Source organism: Stegodyphus dumicola, chromosome 8 (genome assembly GCF_044657685.1).
Source record: "Stegodyphus dumicola isolate Sdum_Otavi_A_Nest chromosome 8, ASM4465768v1".
NCBI lineage: Eukaryota > Metazoa > Arthropoda > Arachnida > Araneae > Eresidae > Stegodyphus > Stegodyphus dumicola.
Genome location: NC_140775.1, coordinates 187,315,305 through 187,340,387, shown reverse-complemented (window position 1 = coordinate 187,340,387; position 25,083 = coordinate 187,315,305). Strand labels below are relative to the sequence as shown.

The window sequence follows — 25,083 nt, the reverse complement described above, 5'->3', positions numbered from 1 at the left end:
CAACTGCCAAGTCTGTGTAGCTTAAAAAAGAATCTGCATAAAATCTCTTTCAAATAATAAATGCAAAGAAAAATAAAATGGAAAAAATGCTAATACACACGGAATAAAATTAAAAATAATCAATTTCTCAACAAACAAACCCTCAGAGGAAAAATTATGTGAATATTTTTAAAATTTTCAGAACCTAGTGCTAAAACGCTAGGAGGAGGGTAATTGTTTCTAAAATTGTAAAAGTACATGGTTGCGAGTTGGGTTGGGACAACGAACCATACACATGACAAGAGGGTTAGCTATACTCCAGTCCAGTCCATGTGCTGGTGGTGGTCGTGGGGAAATCACGGCAGTTAAAAAGATTTAACACATTTTTAGATAATCAGTCTGTCTGTATGAGACAGGTTCAAAAATTATTTAAAAAGAAAATAACTGCACTAGTCTTAATGTAAAGCAGTTATTTTCTCCTGAAGTTATTTCCTGCTTTACATTAAGACTAGTGCAGTTATTTCTTAGTTACATATAATTAAAACTTAAATGAATATAGTTTGAATTATTTTACTTTATAATCAGGCGTTCCAATTCCTCTTTGCCCATTTTTATATTCAATGATTTGTCTTCCATCTGCAAGCAGGAAAATCACAGTTCCATCTGCTTGCCGAATTTCTAGAGATTCATCAAGATGATAGTTATGAATGGTTCCATCTGGAAATATGATTTCTTTATGGCCATCAGGATACCGCTTCTGAATTTGGCCACTATACATATGATAAAAAAAAATCTGAATCAACATCAGAAAACTTTTAAATAATTAAAACTTAAGTTGATGAAAGTGTTTGCCAATCTTCAGAATCGGTAATACAGAAGCTGTTCACACATTTTTTAGACGGTGTATATTGCATTCACAAACCTAAATTACATAAAATTCTTGTGTTTTAAATGTTCTATATGACATCCCTTATTCTGAACTATCTTTCGACACCACAATTTCCAGGATAATAATGCCTTTTGAAGTGGCAGAAGAGGTATTCTATCCCAGTCCTCCCAAACAGCTTTCCAGAGTCCTGTTAGGGTTTTGGGACAACGTTTGGGTAATGCAGTTTTTAAAAGTCCGAAAGCACAAAAATCCATAGATGACACATTGGGAGATTTAGTAGGGATATCAGTGAAGGCTATGGCCTTGATACCAGTTTTTTGTTCCATTTCTTTTAGGAAATTTACAGTGGAGTTTGATGTGCGATTGCTAGCTTTGTTCTGATGGAGTCTCACAGATTGATGGCACTGTGGGTAAAGCGATGGTATTTCATTCAGAAAAATTGGCGATAATATATGTTCCTGATAGTATTTGGAGTTAATCTTGACATTTTTTTGCACTCTCTTTATTTTTAACTTGCCATTATAAGAAAAACCAGCAACAATCATGAATCCCTTAGAAAAACTTTCTTTTGATTCTTTGAACCATGTACTTAAATATTTTTCTCCCCTTTTATGATAATAAATGGCTCTTTTTTTGTTACAATCATTTAAATACACCCATGCTTCATCTATTGTGACAACTGTTTTCCATTTTTCTTTGTATAAGTGTTTCTCATATAGAATTCTGCAGCATGTCCTGCATAGAGCGATATGCTTTGGAAGAAGACGATGCACATTGCGTTTTTTCGCTTTCTTAATATTTAAATCAACATTTATCATTTTGTTTACAGTGGACACCGAGCAATTTAATGATTTTGCAACTGTCTTTTGACTAGGGGGATTTTCATTTAACATTAAACAACGTACCTTTGCAATAGTCGAAGATGTCCGTTTTTTCTTTGGATACTTGTTTGGAATTTTTGTCCTACTTGAGGCTCCAATTTGACGTTTTTTTCATTTCTTGTTGATGATATTACCTATTGACGCTTTAGATATCACAAAACCATGACTCTCACATCGTTTTTGGATAATGAAGTATGCATATTTCTCTTCGGAAAGAGCGTTAATGTAGCCTTCGAACTACTGCTTTGTTAAATTTGCCATTTTGAATAAAAACAAAACTTTCAAGCCACAGATGATAATTTTGACTTTTAAAAACATAGTACAACTGCAATTACTTCTTTTGCAGCAAACAATTTTTTATTACCGCTTACCAAAATCGTCTAAAAAATGTGCGAACAGCCTCTGTATAAGCCAAATGTGAAGTTTATGATTAGTTTTGACTGTACATTGAATTCTGCAAAATATATCACATAAATACATTAACTAGTTGGCACTAATAATTCAATAACAAACACAGACATCCTTAATTTTAAAATCATTTCACCAATCATTAAAATCTAAGTATTCAGGGAGTAATCTTTTCTTTCAGCATACAATTTAATTAAGTAATTTTGTACATTGAAAAATAAACTTTCATGCTTTGGGTGCACTTTATACAAAAGATTAGTGTCAAGAGTTTTGATAAGAAGCGTATGGGTCAGAATATAGCATCTTTTGAAAACAAAGGACCTTGAATTACAAAATAATCCCCACTCAGTAGAAATTTTATAATACAAGGATACGAGAATGGGTTGAGTGGTTAGTTAATTGACTGAAGCAAAGGTACAGATATCTGAATAAACAGTGAAATGTCTTTGTGAAGGACTTTCTGCGGGAAACTAGCTTGCATTTGTGTTATGTATGGGAAAAATAAAACCAACAAAGTGTGAAAGAAATCAAAATCAGTAAGAGGCATTAGATATGTTACAATATGAGTTATTTAATACCTTACGAAATCACCATAAAAGCATTACACGTACATAAAAATAATTGTAAAGTACTGAATGAAACAACTGAAAGTTACAATCAATTGATATTACGACTGAAATTAACATCCCTTTATTTTAACGTACGTTTCTCTGTAGTTAGTTCCTTAAATTTGAAATGCATTTTTTTTTTCTGTAGCTAGTACCTTACATATCAAACTTAATGCATTTTTTTCTGTATCTAGTTCCTTACATTTGAAAGGCCTTCAGCTGACTCAAAGATTACTTCAGAAGTTCCTGTTCATTTGTTATATTCTCATTCCTTAATATTTTTCTGAATTTTTGAACTCACCCTATTTAACTTTTATGTGGTTTTGCAATTAGTATATGCATATCATTATTTAAGTTCATGCAAAACAAAACACATCTGTAAACTGAAGAGCTTTGAATTTGCATTTTAATAAAGCTTTGGTCTCTAACTTGTCAAACACCTATAATATAAGCATAACTTAAAATTCTATACTATGATTGTTTCAGTTGAAATAGTGTCACTATCTTAACTTACGTAAAAATGATATTTTATGAAACCAATTTTTCACTAAAATGAACAAAGGGAAAAGTTAATTATCACTAACCAACCCAATTTAATCAGTCTGTTCCTGGAAATACAAATAAAGGCATGACATCATCCAAAGGCAGGGCAAGCATATGGTTATACAGTCAAAAGTCGTTAATTCGGACACCCATAATCCGGAATGATCTATAATCCGGACCTCAAAGCTACAAACTTTCTGCGCATGCGTCGCGTTCACGCATGCGCACAGGCGTTTACGAGAGCACGTAAGACCCTTACGGCTGCGAATATGTTTGTGCGCATGCGCGTTTAAATTGTAACGGAGTTATACGCTAAGCTAATGTTATCTAATTCAGTTAATGTTGCCGATTGCGTTGTTCCTTAATCTTCGAATTGGATCCGGCTTATTATTTTTTGCAGACTGTTAGAGCAATTTTATAAAAGTAAGCTTGAACTTTCGATTATGTCAAATAGAATTTCCGATATATATTTACTACAAAGCGAAAGTATGTTTTGAAATTCGAAATCTGTTTACCAATTTCATGCTGCTCTGCGGCAGAAGGGGGGAGGCAGAAACGTCATTATTAGATTATGATAGATTAGAAAGATTATGTCAAATAGAATTTCCGATATATATTTACTAATATGTAATTTGTATCTACAAAGCGAAAGTATGTTTTGAGATCCGAAATCTGTTTATCAATTTCACACCGCGGATTGGAAGTTGATCTGTCAGCACTATCCTTATCTTCAGGGCAGATGTTTTTATTTTATTTGGTTTATAATTCCATACTAAGTGTAGTATTTCATTCTGTCTTTGATATGATTTAAATCAAGTTCCTCGTCATTATAATTCGCTTCCGATAGTGAAGAAAGTGACCCAGAGGTTATTGAAAACGAAAACATTTCGATTGACAAATTAGTCGGTATTCTCAACACAGCAATTATAGGACTTGAACAGCGGAACTTTGTAACTAAACAAGAAATTATGTCTGATTAATAGAATTAAAGAGAAAGTATTATCACATGAAACGAAGCAACTTACATTGAAGGAAATGTTTAATAAAGTAAACAAATAAATATTAAGCTTTTTCTTTTTGTAAATTTTGATGCCCTTTAGATCATAATTGTTCTTTATTTCATAAATTACGGTTTCATATTTTTAATTTTGTAATTTCTGCATGCCATCTTACCAGATTTAAACTGATGATCTATAATTCGGAAAAATCGATAATCCGGAATCGCCGAAGTCCCAACGAGTCCGGATTAACGACTTTTGACTGTATTTCCTCATAAATTTCTAATTTTTGCAAATTAAGGTTTTGACTTGAGTTTTTTAATGTCAAAGTATAATTGGAAGAATCCTTGAACTGAAAAGCTGTCGGCATCTTAAGGAGGACAGGCAATTACAGATATGGCAAAATAATTGACGATTTTTAAACAAACAGTTACTGCCCTCTGTGAACTGTTGCCAGGAAGTTAAGAAAAGATCATAAAAGAAAATAACTGCTTCTCAAAACTAGTTTTGTCCATTGTAAGAGGAACTTGACTATTATAGAGCTAAAATTAGAGCTTATATTCATAACTGGAATTTTTGTATTACAGCAAATTATATATAAAACACCTAATGAAAGTGTTTATGCCTAAACACTTTTTGTTTTACTGACCTCATAATAAATGAAAGATTATTTGAGTTGATGCTGAGAACATGAAGAGCTAGAATTTACAACAATAGACTAGTATTCTGTCAAGCCATGAGGTTCCCTGTTTCTAAACACATTTACATCTGAAAAGTCAGGGATACAAAATATTCCTATCAATGTTAGAGTTAGGTTATTTGAATATGAGACACTACACAAGGGCTGCCTGCCTAAAGGGAGGGATGTCTTTGTAGGACTTTAGAAGGAAACCTGTTTGTATTCACATTACACATGGGAAAAAACAACCATGTAGCCAGCCTATTCATCTAGTTTAAAGCTGTAGCTAATTGCAGTACTCGGCAGTCTCTGACTGCTCGGTTATTGGTTGGGCCCTCAATGCCAGGGAATATGGCCCCTATAAAAGTGCAGATATAATGATATGGACATAAAAAATGGTTAATGAATGCAATGGATGTATTCAGTGCTTACTTTCTAAAATTGGAAGTGGAGCCTTATTGAAGATGGTAAAAAATGAAGGAAAAAATAAATAATTAAGCCAAAATTAAAAGAAATGTAACGCGATAAAATGAAAATTAATAAATTACTAAATTAATTATAAATAAATAAAAAATTAATTATCGGACTTCGTGTTATTTGAGGCTCAGGCCGGAATTCCAATTCCATTCAGAAGGTAACAAATAGCTCAGCTGATCTCCGCCTAAATTTAAGCCCTGATTATACATATAATGTACTATTTCAAGGGATGATAGATACTAAAACCATTCCTTTCTAATGGAAAAAGATAAACCGGTTAAAGCATTACAAAGGGGAATAGTGCGAATTCTAGAAACAGTATGAGGATATGGAAGGAAATTTTAGCACAAAAACATAGCTTTGAAAATAAAGAGGGAAGAATCCAAGACTTTCTGATCATGATGCACATCCGATATAATTCTAACCATGAAACTGAAATTTTACCTGAATACTGGCTGATAACAACGTAGCAATAAATATATGACTCCTCTATACAAGTGACAGTAGTGGTTCTCTGCATTTGATACAATCGTTCAAAAAGTCTACAGGAGCTCTGGAGTCATTAGTGTGATACATGCAAGACCAGGGTGGTCACTTTTAGTACTTTCAGGAGGGAAAAATTAATGTGCTCTCATAAATTCTTTGCACTTCAAGTCTCAATCTTTCCCCTAGTCCGAGGGAAAGACAAGCCTGCATTCAGAACTTAAAATCAATTTTTATGGCATATTCATTATTAAAACAAGACTTATTGCTGAAACTTGAAAAGTGCCAGAGCCCTTTCATTTAGGGCTCTCTGACTAAAATTATGATTTATCTCAAAAACTCAGTAGTACTGGAGATGAGCTCCAGTGGGCTCTGTTTAAGCTCTGGATGTATTTCACTGCAAATGCTCAATAGAGGAACTGGTATGTTCGAAGATATCAAAACAAAGCTTACAATTCCACACTTTGGATGTGACTTTTATGGGAAAAGGAATATGATAATGAATGTCAATGGCCAACATTGAGCAGACTTGTTTGATAAGCTTCTTAAAATTAACCTTTTAACTGTCATGCCCGAGATAATCTCGGGCACAGCACTAGTGTTCGAAAATGTCACGCCCGAGTATTACTCGGGGTAATTTTTTTTTGAGTGCATCGTATTGTTATACCCGAATATATATCGGGAGATGTTTATTTCGGCTTCATCTCTTTGTCAAACCCAACTGTATCTCGGGAAAAGTTAATGTGCGCTCAGTTCAATAGATGACAGCACTTTACTGAAGATTTCAAAGGTTAGAGGTTATTTGGTTCAAGGTGCATGGGATCTTTTTGTTGTAAAATAGCGTCCAGTTCTTTGAAACGTTATATAGAAGATTTAGATTCTTCAACCGAAGATGAAAGATGTGTGTTTGATGAGTAGTATTCATGATACTTCCATGGTCAGCCTCAAAAATAAAAAAAGGAGATATACTCAAGCCGAAGATTGTTTCTAATTATGGTCTAACTATGGGTGGTGTAGATCGCTGTGATCAGGAAATATCCTTTCATCCAACAATCCGAAAACGTCAGATAATATATTATAAAAAGATATTTTTACATTTACTAGACAAGGTACTCTGGAACTCATATTTGCTCTATAAAAATGTAGTTGGGAAACGTATTACATTTTTAGAATTTTGAATCCAAGTTGCAGAAGAGCTTTCACATAAATATGATGATGCAGCTTCTGGACAAAAGAATGTTGGCAGACCACCTACAATAGATAACCCTGCCCGTCTTACTGAACGACATTTTATATCCCATTTTCCTCCTATTCCTGCGAAACGTGAGCCTACAAGACAGTGCAAAGTGTGTTGTTCGAAAAAGGATAAAAATGGGGAAAAGATAAGGAAGGAATCACGATTCTGGTGTAGTGATTGTGGAGTTGGTTTGTGCTTGGAAAAGTGTTTCCAGTTGTACCACATAAGACTGAATTACTGAACTACTAATAGGTATTCACTTATATTTATTTATGTTTTAGAAAATAGTTAATTTTTTTCTATTTTTAGAAAATAATGCTCCACTAGAAGCGAACTTTGCAACTGCCATGCTGAGTGACAGCTGCCTCAAAAAAAATATGCAGTGGCTACAAAACTTTAAAAATTTTACTCATGTACGTCAAAATATCAATTTTTAACTACTTAAGAATATTTTATTTTGTACTAAACATTTGGTTTTTGCAATAAAAAAATTTGACAATTTGTGTACCCAAATCATCAAAATAACTTGACAGTTAAAAGGTTAAATGCATCAAATGAATAAAATGGGGAGCCAAATTTCTAGTTGGAATGCAGAATTTCATACAGAGTTTATGAGAAACACAGTGTTATGGCAACACTGTCATAATTTCTGCAAACCTCTGATTAACCACCTCATTGAGGGCTTAAAATCTTATTATCACACATTTGTATAGGCCACATTCATTTTTAATCTTGAAGTCTACATTTGCCACCAAAGTATTCATTTTTTCCAAAAATTTTTAATCATTAATATTATTTTTATTTTATTTTTTTCATGTTACAGTTTTGGGTAACTGCTTTTAACCCTCCAAATGGGGAATCAGGGAATAATGTGTTTACCATTCTGAATATAAACAGGGAATGCTCCTGTTGGCAGAAACTGGGATTTCAACTGCGATAAGTTTTTCAGGAAAAAAAGATATGATTTTTTTTTTACACTTTTATTAATTCGAACCCATTGTCAGAGGGTTAAAACTCAGTGTCTCAGTTTGTATTTATACATTGTGATGCTATGTATAGTAACTTTATTTAATTTTAATCCAATAATTTTTGAGAAATCAGTACTTCTAAGCATGTAATGATAATTTTGAAAACTAGCGCATGTGATATATAATAATACAAATATGATTAAATTATAATAAAAAAAGATTAAATTTTTCTAAAATATATACAGGTCAACAAAAACATTTAAATGCTTTTTAGGCTGAAGCAAACAAGTTTGGAATTTTTGAAACATTGTTGAATTATAGTGCCAAGAATAATCAAAATTTGTAAATATCAACAGCAGCAACTATAATAGGTTTATATCAACAAGATTTAATTTATACAATAGAATGGGATCATATTTAATTATAATACGCGAGTCACATACTGCTACCTAAGTACAACCCTATCTTATATATAAACATTATACATTTATGAGAGTTTGTTGAAAAAGTATTTACTTAATTGCACTTAACTGTAAATAAATAAATATGAGGCTATATTTTACTGTTTTTAAAACTACACTGAAAAATTAAAAAAAGGGGGAAAGTTAAAAATGAAATTAGTATTACAATTCGACATAATGATATGATATATAATTATAATACAAATAAAAATTCAGAAAGCTACTCAGTCTCAACATTTTTCTCTAGTACTCATATATTTATAGATCTATATACATATGGTGTAATTTAATTACATACTAAAATTATAATCTTCCAATGTATTACAAAAATGCAAAGGAAAAAAATGAGAATCAGTAGTAAGAACAAAAGTAAAAAAAAAAAAAAAAAAAAAAAAAAACTTACTCATGAAGTTCTGTAATTTCTAAACCATCAGGTAAAGTTTTCTCAATGATTCCATCGGCAAATCTATAAATCTTAAAAATATTACATGGGATTAATAACTGCAGTATTCAAATTATAATAAAAGTCTGTTATATATATATATGGAACTAATAACAAAAAAAAAAAAAAAAAAAAAAAAAAAGAAAAGAAAAGAAATATAGTGGTTTTCCTGTGTTTTTTTTCTTAAAGATGACCAAACCATTTATTATCATTAAATAACAGTAACTTAAAACTGTAGCTTATAAAAAATAAAATTTAGAATGCTTGATACTTTACTCTCAGCATTATGACATGAAAATGCTAAGCATATGTGCAAATTACTGGTACTAGTAATGTCACACATTAAGAAAGCAGTAGATGGTTTTTCATGTATAAGAAACAAGTTTGCTCATAATTCAATGGTCTGTCTTGTGTGAGGAACATCAAAAGCAGCTTAAAGTATGTCTTGTATCAGCGAATTAAAATCAGCATATGTCCAAATCTGATCACAGGAAAACCATAGCATACTATGACTGCATATTATATTGCCATGAAACTGCCTCCCATTTTGATGAAAAGCAAAATCAGCAGCAACTCATCATGCAAATCATGATGCAAAATCATGATGCAAAGATCATGCAAATATGGAACTGATGATTCCAAAAGTGAAGAACAGAATGATAAGCAAGATCAAAATGATTCTGAAACATCAAACCCTGACAGGATAACACATCTTGCAAGAACAGTTAATACAGATCATGTAGCTACAATACAAAGCCTAGCTCAAGAATTTTAGTTTATAACACAAGGAAATGTCTAGAAAGAAATGGTGTAACATCAGCTGCAGCATTATAGATGACTTGCAAGGCGGATATTGTTTCAGCTACTTTTAACGGATAGCACAGGGTAGCATAGGTGCATTGAAGGAATAAAACAAAATTCACTTATCCTCAAGAATGGCGTATCATCTTTACAGATAAATCTCACTATTGCACGCAGAACTAGGAGAACTGACTTGAGTTTTTGGAAAATTATGATCATCATACCGACATTTGGAAATTACACTATAGACACCATTGGCTATTAGTCGTGCTCACATTTAAGACACACCTGTTACTCTAATCAACATCCTATCGCACAGCTGTGTGCTTGTCTCTGTTTTCAAGGTCTCCTTAAGCCATATACTTACACAACAATGCATGGTTGCAGTGCATACAGCATCTCATATTTCTTCGATATAAAGCATGTTCAACTTTTGTACTCAGTGTATATTCACCAGATTTGTGATATCAGGTCCATGTTATGGGCACAACAATGACAACAACAAAATACAAAAAAAAAAAAAAAAAAAAAAAAAAAAAAGAACTATGGCAAAGATTGAAAATTCATGGCCTCTAAGATTTCAAGTTGCCATCCAGAAGCTATTCCACTGAATTTAAACTTACAGTTTTTGTTACCCATGATGGTTATGTATGAAACTAATCTCTATATATTCCAAACTACCGAAATTTTAATCATCTCAACCTTACATTAAAAAAAATTACAAAATATGGTTATCTTACATCTTTCTTGTCATTGCAATTTTAATGCACATTATTTTTTATAAGAAAGAAAATAGCAGCACTAACTATGCATTCCTAGATAAACAAATGCAACATATAGATAAATAATAGGAAAGCATACATCAGAAGCTAAAAAAAATGTGAACTAAGGAACAGATACAGGAAACTGGCTAGTTATTTTTTATCATTAGGTTTGGAAGAATGTAACATGCTAATTTAAATAATCATAGAAAAATTAAATATACAAAAAATTCTAATTTATTTATTTATTTTTTAAAGTAATCTGATGATTTCTAACACTTCTTTCTGCAGAGTAAAAACCAAATACCAAAAAACAGATGAAGCTACTAAAAACATATAAAATAAGAGTAAACAATAAAAGCATTAAAGAACAATAAGGCAACTTAAAATATGTCATAAATAATTTTAAAACAAGAATCAACAAGAGAAATAATATACATTAAAAGAATTTTTTTACACACAATGAAAAATTCTATCTGGCATAGAAAGATGGCAATGGAACTGGTGCATTAAAATATACCAGCATTTAGGGTCAATTTATATAATTCTCTACTTTTGGCATTGCATAACTGAAATACACACAATTAAAGTGGTGCAAAAGGGATATGTATAATTCGGTAATAATAAATACACATATTTACAGTATACACTGGTGTGCAAAAATTAAGGACGAGACGGTTTTTTCAATATAACTTTGTACAAAAGCTTTCCAAATCAACACATTTAATACCGTAAGATCCCCAATACGTAACGATATGAGTAATGTAAGCAACACTTACTAAAAGAGAAATGAGAGGGATATAAAGAAGCTTCATTGAAAAAGTAGCATGGAGCGCAATGCGACTGAAGGCCGAAACATCCCTGGGATGGGTGTCCAGCAAGAAACATCCGGTCTTTAATAGGGGATATGATCTTCCCTGACTGCTAGGCAGATTTCACAGCGTCTGTCCATGCTGAGAATGAGGGTGTCAATGAGTTGTTGAGGCATTGCTACCCATTCGTCTTGCAGCGCCAATCGAAGCTCCGGAATCGGTACTGGTGGTAAGGTACGAGCTGCCAAGCGTCTGCCTAGAAAATCCCATACATGCTCGATGGGATTGAGATCCGGAGATCGTGCCGGCCAATCCATATGTTTAATATCCTCACTCTCTAAGAGCTGTTCGGCAGCTACTGTGCGATGACATGGTGCATTGTCATCCATAAAAAGGAACTGCGGACCCATAGCGCCTCTAAAAAGATGCACATATGGAAGAAGAATCTCGTTACAATAACGGGTCCCGTTGACTGAACCTGCGTCTAAGATGTGAAGCTCTGTACGACTACCAAGCATGATGCCTCCCCAAACGAGAACACCGCCACCTCCATACCTGTCCCTTTCAATGATGTTCGAGGGATGATTGCGGCTTCCCCGCTCTCTCCAGATGAATATGTGATGAGAATCGCTACTCAGACTGAATCTGCTTTCATCTTTAAAGAGTACTCGTCCCCATTCATTGTCTCTCCAATTCCGGTGTTCCCGGCACCACAGAGAACGCCTTCTCCGATGGGCAGGCGTTAGAGGTACACACCGTACAGGGCGTCGTGCAAACAGACCACCACCGTGCAGTCTTCTGGCCACGGTAAAACGCGATATCGGTCGTCCAGTCGCCTGTGTCATGTGTCTAGCGATTTCTCCCGCTGTTTGCCGCCTGTTTCTTCTGGCCTGTAAGGCAATATACCGGTCTCATCTGCGGGTGTGGTTCCTCGTGGACGACCACTACTAAACCCCCGGATAGCTGTTCCTGTAGTTTGAAATTGTCTCCAAAGTCGTGAAACGATGCTGTGAGCAATTCCGAACTCTGCAGCCACACTTGTCACACTGTGGCCTTCCTCCAACTTCCCAACGATTCGACCTTGGGTAAAAGCATCCAGATGTCGTCTAACAGATTGATTATTCGCCATTTCTCGCTGAGGCAGCAACTCGGTGTGATTTTAACTGCTATACGGCGTGCAATCTCTTTGCCAAAAATACTGATCTTACACTGACAACATGCTTTATACTACTCAGACATTCCCCTATTACGTCTACCTGCATATCTGTGCATGTGCTACCGTACATCACCTTACTTAATCTCCTAATTGGTCTTTCTGTCCGCTCTGCCTCTTCGTTCAGCTGATATGCTAATTTTTCGACTTCGTCCTTAATTTCTGCACACCAGTGTATATTAGTTAGTGGTAATGAGAAGCAGTGGGCATATACTATTGACATTAGATACAAAACTTATACAGATGTATTGATTCTCAAAACATGGACACAATATTGCTTTACTACTAAGGAAATAAAAATCTTGGCTTTAAAACTATTCAATACTAATAAGTTAAAGACTTCAATTTCACTTTAATCATTACACAAGTGAATCATCTGCATTATATAAAAATCATATGACAGGATTAATTTTGAATTGAAGCATTTCAGAAAGATTTACTATATTATAAGCATTTCACTATTTTTTAAATAGAAAATAGAAAGATTTGAAATATATTATTACTTCGCAAACAGAACATAAAATCTTTGAGGCAAAGAACAAATGAAAAAAATTCTTATCATTTAAATGACAAAATTAATGCAGAAATGTAATTTTGTAAATTTTGTAAAATTATAGAATATTAAATTTCTATGTAAAAAAATATTAAAAAAAAAAAGCATGATTAAAAAAATTAAGAAATGAATAAAACAGCATAAAGATTTTTCAATTTAAAAGAATATTTTTTTTTTTCTGTTTTCTAATCTGGTGTTAATGACATATACTGGTATATTGTAAAGGTAAGAATTAAGAATTATGGTATAGTATTTAAATTACAGTTGCTTGTAAATCTTCCTACTGCATGTCCACTTTCTGTTCCATGTTCTGAACAGTTCACATAATGTCAGCAACTTTCATTTTTACCGCAAATTTTGGTAAAAAAATGCAGATATTACACAGGTGTATGTGATATTTTAAAAAATTACTGTATCAACTATTCAACCTACTTCGCTTTTATCTGGGAAAATTTCTTTTACATCTCCATTATACAGCTCCACTTTTGTGATGCCAGTACTTGCATCGAAAAATTTTCGTGATCCATTACCATAAATAATTTCTTTATCTCCTGAGTGATATATTCTTTCTATCTAGAAGAAAAGAAGTACCTATTAATTTAAAATATATGAACAACTATAAAACTATACATTTGAGTGTAAAAGGTTTTGACTCACATGAATCACACACTGTGTTTCATTGCATATTCCCCCCCCCCTAGTATTAAGTTCTGAAAATTTAAAAAATAATTTCACATAATTCTTTTGTATGGAGTTCTTTCCTCTGAGGCCAGTTTACTGGGAAATTGTATTTCCTTGATTATTTTTATTTTTATTCAGTGTATTGTCTGTATTTCTACTTTCGTATTGGCATTTCATCCATTTTATTTTCCTTTGCAGTTATTATTTGAAGCACATTTTGTGCAGATTCTTTGTTAAGCTACTTGAACATGGCAGATGTTATTACCCTTAACAAAATTTTCAAACATGTGACTTCACCTTACTTCTGTTTCAGCTCATCATAATCTTATCTAGTGTTGATGTGTTCGATCTTCAGTATCTGGATCTTTTGTTTGCCCCTCTTTGCCTTCATTCCTCCGATGTCCCTTTAGGAAACTGTGTTCAAGACTCATTCATGTGAGGTGTCCCTGGGGCTTCTCAAGGTAACTCAGCCGGACATATTGCACATCCATCAGATATCGGCTCAAATTCTATCAGGCATAGTAATGTTAATATTGCTATGTATTCATAATGAAATTTAGGTTTCTTTTAAAGAAGTATTACTGTGATACTTATTTGTAATTTATCCATGATTATTTTTCATTTGTTATATTCTTACTATTACCATATCCTTTAGAAATTTAACTATTCAGATAACTTTCTCCTCTCGATATTCAAAAGATAAAATTAAAAAGGGGGCATATGGGAGGACACACAGTAGCATGCCCTAATGTATCCATGCAAATATATGTAAAAATATTGCAACAACAAACCACCACTGTTTCAATAGAAATCTCTTAATCATACAGTCTTACATCATACAGTCATAAGTCATAAGCTTACATATACATACATATACAGTCTTACATCACATATTACATATACAGTCTTACATCATACAGTCATAAGTCTTACATCATACAGTCATAAGTCTTACATCATACAGTCATAAGTCATAATCATACAGTCATAAGCTTCTTTGTTGCAACATACAAGTGTAAGCTTTGCTGTCATTGTTCAGAAATAGGAAGTAAACACTGCAACAGATGCCAGTAATGAAGTCCAGCTTTTGCCAGCATTTTTGCTTCTTTAGGAGACAGGCATAAAGGACTTTGAAAGGTAAATAACAGTGCTGATGATTTACTAATGCCAGCTCTCAACTACTGCATGAACCTTTTAAGAAGTTGCCTGTATAGTCCTATTGTGGCCTTCATGAATGTTAAGCTTAGTGTTGAATGTATTCTGTTGAAACCATTGACAACAGCATCCTTTGAGAGTATCATCATTTTTGCCTTTTTTGCAGGTGATTTGCTGGTATAGAGATGGCCCACTTCATTGAAAACAATGATGCAAATTTTATAAACTTATGTAATTAAAAATACCATGGAGATCTTTAAGACATTCTCATTGATTAATGCAACAACACTATTACAAAAGCAGAGTGACCTTTAATTCATTTTTGGAATGTTCTTTTCCTGTGCATTTTAGACTCAATCTTTGTGTTTATCAGTTACATATTGTTATGAGTTTTTTATACTTGTAAATGATTTTAATGAAATTATATGTAAATTGTAGTATCTCTTGTATAATGTAAAATAAAAAGCCTCAGAAATGCAAAGCATCGCCCGAAAAATAGGATTAAAGCCTTAAATCTATTTAACATTGAGGGAAATGGCTATATCATCAAACTGGCGAGAGAGCTTCAAGCTAGTGATGGTTTTACTAATTCTTGTCACCAAATGGCCAAAAGTAGTGACCATTTGGTTAGATTCTAATGTAATGTAACTGAATCAATCACTTTGTAACTGAATCTTATGCTATGTAATTGTGACTGCGTATGCCTTTCAGAAATTTTGGGTACTGGAAATCTCTTGGCGGATAGAGGAAAATTATATAAGACTAAAGAAAGCATTAGTTTAATTCAAAGTTTAGATCAGACTATCAAGAGATCTCTTATAAAGCTTACGCATTTGAGGCTTTTTACATAGTCTTGCATTTAAGTTTGTAGGTAGTTGAAGTAGTAACTACTGATTGTGCTCTGTCATACTGGGAGAAGAGCTATGCGAGTACTTTTGTGAAAAATTCCAGAAATGTTAATTGTTTCTTTTGGGGAAATGCATTTTATAAAACTACCATCAGTTCTGTGTACACGAAAGCCTTATCTACCAGTAACAATATTTTCTATAATTCGCATGTTTGGCAAACAAGTATTTGCATGTACAGTTTGAAATTACCGGATAAGAACAACACTTTTTTTTCTTTTTAAATATACAGAATGATTTACAGATCTATTAATAAATTGGGTTTATAACAGTAAAGACAAAAATTAAATAAAGTTGCTAAGAGGAACAAAAAATTTAAAAATCACTTACATTGCCCCCGCGTTCTATTTCTCTGTACTCGGGCTCTTCAACTTCATTAGCAGCATTTGTCTCTGTATCTTCAGCATCTTCAATTTCATCCCAAACAGATGTTTGTAATTTATTCCTTATACCAGCAATTTCATTTTCTGAGCTTTCAGCTAATGCTTCATCATACTCAGGTTTCAAATTGAAATGCACCTTTAATTTTGTCATGTCTGTTCTAAAATGTGTCATATGATCAACACTCTCAATCCTATATATATATATATATATATATATTATTAACTAACTTTGCAGCAATTGCGCAAGTAATAATAACTTGTATTCGCACTAAATGGATTTAAGTTCATACAACATTATATATATATATATATATATATATATATATATAAAAAAAAAGTTATTTAATCCTTATACAGTCAAAAGTCTTTAATCCGGACTCTTCGGGACTTCGGCGATTCCGGATTATTGGTTCCGGTTTTTCCGGATTATAGATCGTCAGTTTAAATCTGGTAAGATGGCATGCAGAAATTATAAAACTAAAAATATAAAACCATAATTTATGAAATAAAGAGCAATTATGATTTAAAGGGTATCAAAATCAACAAAAAAAAGCTTAATATTTATTGTTTACTTTATTAAACATTTCTTTCAACGCGCACATACGTAAAGCATACATTATGCATAGTCAAAATTAGAAAACTGCAACCAGAAAACTATTTTATGTGTATTCATAATATTTATAATGACAAGGAATTTAATTTAAATCATATTAAAGACGGAGTACATTGAGATGAAATACTACATTTAGTAAGGAATTATAAGCCGAATAAAATAAAAAAATCTGCCCTGAAGATAAGGATAGTGCTGACAGATCAACTTCCAGTTCATTGCGTGCCGTGACCCAGAGCAGCGTGAAATTGATAAACAGATTTCAGAATGGTTAGAGAAACAAAGGATATGCCTTTATATCCTTTGTTTGTTTCGCAGCAATTCCACTTTTTGTTTGATGGACATCGAAACATGCTTTTGCTTTGTAGATCCTTTGGCAGCTCCAGAATCGGAAATTCTTTTTGGCATAATCGAAAGTTCAAGCTTACTTTTATAAAATTGCTCTAACAGTCTGCAAAAAATATTAAGCCAGATCCAATTAGAAGATTAAGGAACGACGCAATCTGCAACATTAACTGAAATAGATAATTAGATAATTTTAGCTTAGCTTATACCGTCCATTATACATTAAACGTGCATGCATAAACATATTATGCACATGCATAAAGGTATTATGTGCATGCGGAAACGCATTATGTGTTTACGCATGCGCATAAAGTTTGTAGCTTTGAGGTCCGGATTATAGATCATTCCGGATTATGGACGTCTGGATTAAATACTTTTGACTGTAATAATAAAAATATAAAATAAATTCTTTTGAAACCCTTTATTTTTATGCCTTAAAATCATAACTGACAATTATTAGTTTTCACTTTAGAGGATACTGAAATAGTAGAGAAAAAATTAGAATACTTTTCATCATCCATTACAGCATCTAAAGTATTTTTTTCAATTCCATTTTCATTCGCTGTAATTTTTGAGTCATATTTCATGTTGGCATTTTCTGCATCCAAACCTTTTTCATTAGTAACAGTTTTCTTTGTTTTATTCCTAGCCTGAAAATATTTTAAAATATAAACACAGCTACTGCACACAAATATATTTATTACAATATTGCCAAAGTTTACATTTACAGTAGATATGGTTACTTTGAACTAATATATATGTATACAAATTAAAAGATTATTTTAGTCACTCAGTTTATATCATATTAAAAGATTTAGTTATTTAGTTTATTTCAAAAAATATATTTTTTTGAATTCAACAGAATTATACAAATATAACATGGTGGGAAACATCATTATACATATATTTCAGACTGTGAAGTATAATGCAAAGCAGGGAGGGGGGAAATTAAAATATCATATGTCTTGGGGGGAACAAGAATGCAAATATTAAACAAAACAAAATTAAATATAATTGAAAAATAAAACACCAAAAATTATATAAATAAAATTAAAAATATGAATATGAAACCAGGAGTTCTGTATGGGGAAAAAGTTACTGGAGATAAGACCTGTTTAAAGCATTACACAAATATAAATGAGAACTGTTCATTAATACTATTAAATTAAAAAATTTGCAATACAGAGTAGTTTCTTCTTTTGTATTTTTCCAAAGCCAGTATAGTTTGACCATCTCAAGTGCAAGGTGGTCGAACTATACAAGATTTTAAGGAAGTTTTAGGAAAAGAAGAATTATTTTTTACAGCTTTATATTACTACAGTAAAATCATTCACATCTTTGCATTAAATTGTGTGTTATATCATTCATCACAGACTGGCAAAAACTGGAATCTGATAATCTCCTAATCTGTCTAAGACTTTTAACCAAAACATTTAAAAATTTTATTTAAATCTGGTATGAAACCACTTAAACAAAACAAAAAGAAAATTTTGCTATTTTGTTAACGGAAAATGTACTGTAAAGTTTCTGCTACAGCCAACATGTGTGCCAGCCAGTTCTCCTTAGAAGGTCTTCAAAGATGGCATCCCTCACCTTAGACAGATAGCCTTAGTGTGCTTTGCCATAATCAGATAACCCACCCACCAATTCCAGAAAAAAAAAAAAGTGGAAACAATCACAAAGTCTTCAGTATTCATATTACATCCAGAGGGGCTTTTTTTTTTTAACATTTTGTGTGTTACCTTTATTTATTAAATATCATGTTCTTTGCACTTAAACCATAAAATTCAACAGCAATATCACAAAATAATTTTAAAAGATAGCTAGCTTTAGAATTTCCGATACACAGTCTCCTGCCCTAGAGATAAAAATGTTTTTTTCCCCCCCCCCTATTTAGTGTTGCCATTGCTTGTTTAAATTGGTGAGTTTGTAATAAAAAATTCATTAAAGTTTTACAAAAAATGAAATAGATAATAAAATAAATTCCAAATTTGGGCTTTCAAATGCCTATATTCAGGTGGAGGATTACATAATTGAAGATTTGATGGCTCTATGTACCATGGTTTTATCAGAATGTGAGAAACTAACATACATTTACGCAGATACTTCATTATTTAATTCCTTTAAATACAATACAGGAAGATAATATTTGATGGCAACTTGAAAAGTGATTCACCGCATTTAAGTTTTCAATGCAAAACGAAATTACTAGCCCTTCTAGCCAAAACTGCCCCTTTGGGCTAAGGATACCCACATGATCTCCAACTCAATTCCAATTCTGTAACTGTTGAATGGAACTGTGGCTGTCTGTAAAGGTGAAGAAAAAAAAAAAAAAAAAAAAAAAAAAAAGGGGGGGGGGGTAACGTAGCAATAAGAGAACAATAATGGATGAAGTACTAGGACTACTACAGACATTCAATGTGTATGCTACAAAGCCATGGACATGGGATAACATGAGGCATGCAACTGATGTGCGACTATGCTTCACCTCCTTCTGATATTAAATACACTTTTGTTGATTTGTTCTGCAGCATTGTAAACGATTTATTGCAGCCAATGATTATCATGAACATCATTAAGATAAATGACACCAAAAAATATATTTACTTACTGTTATTTTTATTCCTGCTATTACCATTCAAAATGTGTTAATATTATTGTAGGACCCCTGATAGTGTTGAACATCATTGGCAGGTTCAAAAAGCATGCTTTAATTATAGCATCAGATAACTGTTTAATGTAATCCACTGGGATATCTCATCTGAATGATCTATTCTATACTAGGCATTAACTTTCATACAACAATAATCACTACACTAGATACATACTCTCATATTCAACAGCAGAGTTTTCACTGTTAAGCACTAACTGCATATGACTGCCCTTTATCGATTTGTAAATAAACGTCTGATGCAAAATTTCTACCACAGTGTTAGAGGCCCTTAATTGGCCATGAAAGTAATTAGAATGTCCATTACATTATTATTATCCTACCTCAATTTTAAAAAAAATACCCTGCTATGAGTAATTATGCTTAAATTGTGCTATTCTTTAGTTAAAAAGTAATAAAATACATATTTTGAAAACTTTGCAAGACCTTTGGATTAACTAATACATTACAAACATAACCTGCAAATAATGGTAAATAAAGTTAGGTTACAAGTGTAAATTAAATTTCTTAAATCAATTTTCAATTAATTTTAATCCATTTTCAACTTTTGAGGCTTTTATTATATTTACTATTATAATAACAGCTGCAGGAATTTTTGAAAATGTGATAACTTTCAAACTTTATGCAAATTAAAAAAATAATATATGCAAAATAGGATACATTTAGGTTTCACACTGCAGAACAGAAGAATAAATAATTCATATAAATGCACAAAACTTCAAAGCATTATTGATGTCATTTAATATTAAATGCTCTTATACAAACCTTTAAAGCAATAAGTAAATCTTCACACTGGTCATTGAGCTTTATATTTTCCAATTTAAACGTATCCCTATCTCTTTCTGCAGCAAGCAACTGATTTTTAAGTCTACGAATATCTTCATTATATTTAATCTTTTGCTTTTTAAGTTCCTTCCGTAAATCCTCCACCTATTAAAAATCTACATATTTATATTTGAAATTTAAAAAATAAAAAATTATGAGACAGGATTTCACAATTTTTTTAAACTAAATTTACAATACTGAATAAACAGAATAAAAACATAAATGAAAAAGAAAACCTTTTTTCCCTACAGAGACTGATAATATATCATGCTTTCGAAAATAAGAAATAGAAGCAGAATTAAAGCAATCAGTTCACACTCAAAAGAAAGTTTTAGATAACCAGAAAACAGATTTAAGAAATAAACTATCACATTAACTTGTACAGTTAAATGAGAATTCCACTTATGAATGTTGTATGATTTAAGATATCTAATAATCTGTACGAGTAACACTACAAATAATTACAAGAATTATAAATTCAAAAGCAAAATTTGAAAATAATACATGATACACTACACTCCATAATGAATACTATTTGTTTTTGCAGGATTACTGTGATGATTGAAATGCTTGTTTAAGTATGAAACAAGATTTTTTAAAAACAATCTCATAAAATGCAGTGTATTAGACACTGAACCATCAAATCACCATTCTTTTAATATTCTCATCATTCTGAAAATCTACTACTACTTCATAAAGACATCTTCATGTAATTCATTTTTGCAATAGAATGAAGCTGAGTCAAGTTGGACTGTGACCCAGAACACCAGGCCTCGACTAATGACAGGCCAAGGTGAATTTGAAGCTTTGATTGAGATCATCTCAAGATCAGGAACATACATAATAACAACTAACCTTCCTGAAATAAAATGCAGTTCATAGTCAAGTTTCAGAACAGACTGTTATTAATGACTGTTATCAAATACTTTTTACAGTCACAGCAAAGAAGCATTCGGACACTTTGCGAACTGGAAGATTTAAAGTCATGTTTCCTAAAATTGGAAATAACAGAATATGGTGCAATAATAGAATGTTTAATTAAAGTACATACAACTGCCATACAATCCAAACTCAGGACCCAGTGATTTTACCTCTTCCTAATTCTAAAGGAACATCTTTGTAGTTAGAGACTTAAAAATAATAAAAATGCCCAAACAGCAATGATGTGCCACTGTGTCCAAGATACCATATTTTACAATATTAGAGCAAGCCTAAGTAAGCATTAACACAAATGCCCCAGTCACATAGTAATGACATGGAAAATGAAGTCTCCATGTAAAGTGCCAGTGTAAAGTATGCTATATCAAACTGCATTCTCATGAATTTACAGCAAGCATAAGTCAGCATTTACACAAATGTCTCAGTCCCACAGCAACTACATGGAAAATAAGGTATCCATCCATGCATAAATGTAAGTATGCTATGTCAAACTACGGTTGATCTTTACAATATGGTAACTGGTAGTTTGGCAACATTTTGGAGGCGATAAAGGTTACTACCTGGCACTTTGGTAATAATGTGAGCAGTACTCAGTTCCGATTACGCATTATTTTGTGTGAAGGAAATGAGAGATCATGGGATATGTCATGTGATATTAATGGACAAATTACGGTTCTTTAATCGGAAAAGGGGGGGGGAAATCGGGAAAAAATCTGGAAATTTTGTATTTGGCTTTATTCTGTATTGTGTGAAACAGTGTTCGTGAATTTTTGGATCCCATGGCCGTAACTAAAGTGAATTCGAAATGGGTATTTATGTTCGAGGGCTATCCAGAAAGTAGATTACGTTTTGGAATAAAAAAATAAACAAAGTATAGGAAACAAATTTTATTATATACAGATGAAAGCCACACTCAAATACTACTTTTCTACATAGTCACCATACAAATTAAGGCATTTATCGTAGCGATGTACGAGCTTGGAAATTCCTTCGTCGAAAAATTCGGCCGCCTGCGCCTTCAACCACTTCGTTACCTCTTCTTGCAGCTGTGCGTCGTCATCAAAACGCTGCATAGCCAGCCACTTCTTCATTGCTGGGAATAGGTGGAAGTCGCTCGGTGCCAGGTCGGGACTGTACGGCGGATGAGGAAACAACTCCCACTTAAAAGATTCAAGAACTTTACGAGTGACATTTGCCATGTGGGGCCGGGCGTTGTCGTGAATCAACAAGATCTTAGAGCTCAACATTCCTCTGCGCTTGTTTTGAATTGCTCTTCTGAGTTTTTGGAGAGTTTGGCAATACCTTTGAGAGTTTATTGTAGTGCCTCTTTCCAGGAAGTCCACCAAAATACACCTTTTTTGTCCCAAAAAACAGTCGCCATCATCTTCCTTGCCGACATTGTTTGCATGCATTTCTTGGGTTTTTGGGGAGAACTTGTGTGCCCCCACTGCATTGATTGCAATTTCGTTTCACAGTTCACATGTTTCACCCATGTTTCGTCACCAGTAACGATGCGATCGAGTAAAGAGTCACCATCCTTATGGTAAGCGTCCAAAAAGTTCAACGCTGCAGCCATTCGCTGATTTTTGTGGTCCTCTGTCAAGATTTTTGGAATCCATCTTGCACAAAACTTGTGGTAACCAAGCTTTTCGCTGATGATTTCGTGCAACAAACTTCGCAAAATTTGTGGAAAATTCAAAGAAAGTTCCGTTATTGTGAAATTTCGATTTTCACGGACTTTAGCATCGACTTTTTCGAGAAGTTCGGCGGTCACTATGCTGGGTCTCCCACTTCGATCTTCGTCGTGAACATTGGTTCGGCCATTTTGAAATCTTATGATCCACTGACGCACTCCACCTTCAGTGATAATGTTGTCCCCATACACTTCACGAAGCTGCCGATAGATTTCTATCGGTTTACAGTTTTTTGCAGTCAGAAACCTTATTACTGAGCGCACCTCGCAGCTCGCGGGATTTTCAATTAACGCAGACATTTCAAACCGTCACAGTATCTGAACGGAGCACAGCACGAACCTCTCACTAGCACGGCTAGATGCAGACTGAGCTGCGCAACGCTCTGACCCCAAGATGGCCGCGCTAGCCCCGCCCCTAGCGGACACAGACGGAAACGTAATCTACTTCCTGGATGGCCCTCGTATGTATTAATTTAATGTATGTGCTCATTTATATTTTAATTAAATGATAGTTATTTTGTGAATTATATGTTTGTAGGAATTTGGTATACGTTTTAGTTGAAGTAAACGTGCATGGAAATAATTTCAATATCTGACACTAAGTATTTGTAATGGTTGCGGTATGAATTTGTTGGTGACGTGTATAATGTAATAGATGATTTAGAGGTAAAAGTTTTTGGATATTTTATTTATTTTATATGTGGAAATGTTCATTACTTTTTCGCGATCAGGTAATTTCATATATGTTCTTTTTACTGGGTTTAAAGATTGAGAAAATTGTCATTTATTTTCGTGAAATTTTTCTAATTCATGAGAAAAAAGCAGTGTACATGGATATAGTGAAGAGTGTGCGCAATGCCATTTTTGTGCAATTCTGGGATGTTTTTTTAAGTAAAAATAAGTCGGCATGTACGTTGTTTAGTGATATTTTAATTAAATGATAGTTATTTTGTAAATTTTATGTTTGAAGGAATTTCGTATACGTTTAAGTTGAAGTAAACGTGCATGGAAATAATTTAAATATTTGATACTAAGTATTTGTAATGCTTGCGGTATGAATTCGTTTGTGACGTGTATAATGTAATAGATGATTTAGAGGTAAAAGTTTTTGGATAATTTATTTATTTTATATGTGGAAATGTTCATATTTGGAAGGGGTAAATACTTTTTCGCGATCAGGTAATTTCATATATGTTCTTTTTACCGGGTTTAAAGATTGAGAAAATTGTCATGTATTTTCGTGAAATTTTTCTAATTTATGAGAAAAAAGCAGTGTACATGGATATAGTGAAGAGTGTGCGCAATGCCATTTTTGTGCAATTCTGGGATGTTTTTTTAAGTAAAAATAAGTTGACGTGTACATGGTTTAGTGATATTTTAATTAAATGATAGTTATTTTGTGAATTTTATGTTTGTAGGAATTTGGTACATGTTTAAGTTGAAGTAAACGTGCATGGAAATAATTTAAATATTTGATACTAAGTATTTGTAATGCTTGCGGTATGAATTCGTTTGTGACGTGTATAATGTAATAGATGATTTAGAGGTAAAAGTTTTTGGATAATTTATTTATTTTATATGTGGAAATGTTCATATTTGGAAGGGGTAAATACTTTTTCGCGATCAGGTAATTTCATATATGTTCTTTTTACCGGGTTTAAAGATTGAGAAAATTGTCATGTA

The 25,083-nt window shown here is 32.7% G+C and overlaps 1 protein-coding gene across 4 annotated transcripts in view; it reads right to left on the bottom strand.

Moving 5' to 3' along the window:
- Positions 1 to 25,083, bottom strand: part of Sas-4 (spindle assembly abnormal 4) — a 102,746-nt gene that overhangs the window by 3,639 nt on the left and 74,024 nt on the right. For 2 of the 4 annotated variants that reach the window (XM_085822822.1, XM_085822823.1), the window contains exons 16-21: positions 20,709 to 20,873; positions 17,780 to 17,922; positions 16,265 to 16,508; positions 13,626 to 13,766; positions 9,015 to 9,085; positions 554 to 749 (exon numbers count right to left, since the gene is read on the bottom strand). In XM_085822822.1, the coding sequence (XP_085678948.1) occupies positions 554 to 749; positions 9,015 to 9,085; positions 13,626 to 13,766; positions 16,265 to 16,508; positions 17,780 to 17,922; positions 20,709 to 20,873 (960 nt within the window). Of the gene's footprint in view, positions 1 to 553; positions 750 to 9,014; positions 9,086 to 13,625; positions 13,767 to 16,264; positions 16,509 to 17,779; positions 17,923 to 20,708; positions 20,874 to 25,083 lie in introns of those variants that run through there. The other 2 variants (XM_085822825.1, XR_015042820.1) reach the window with 2 other exon arrangements.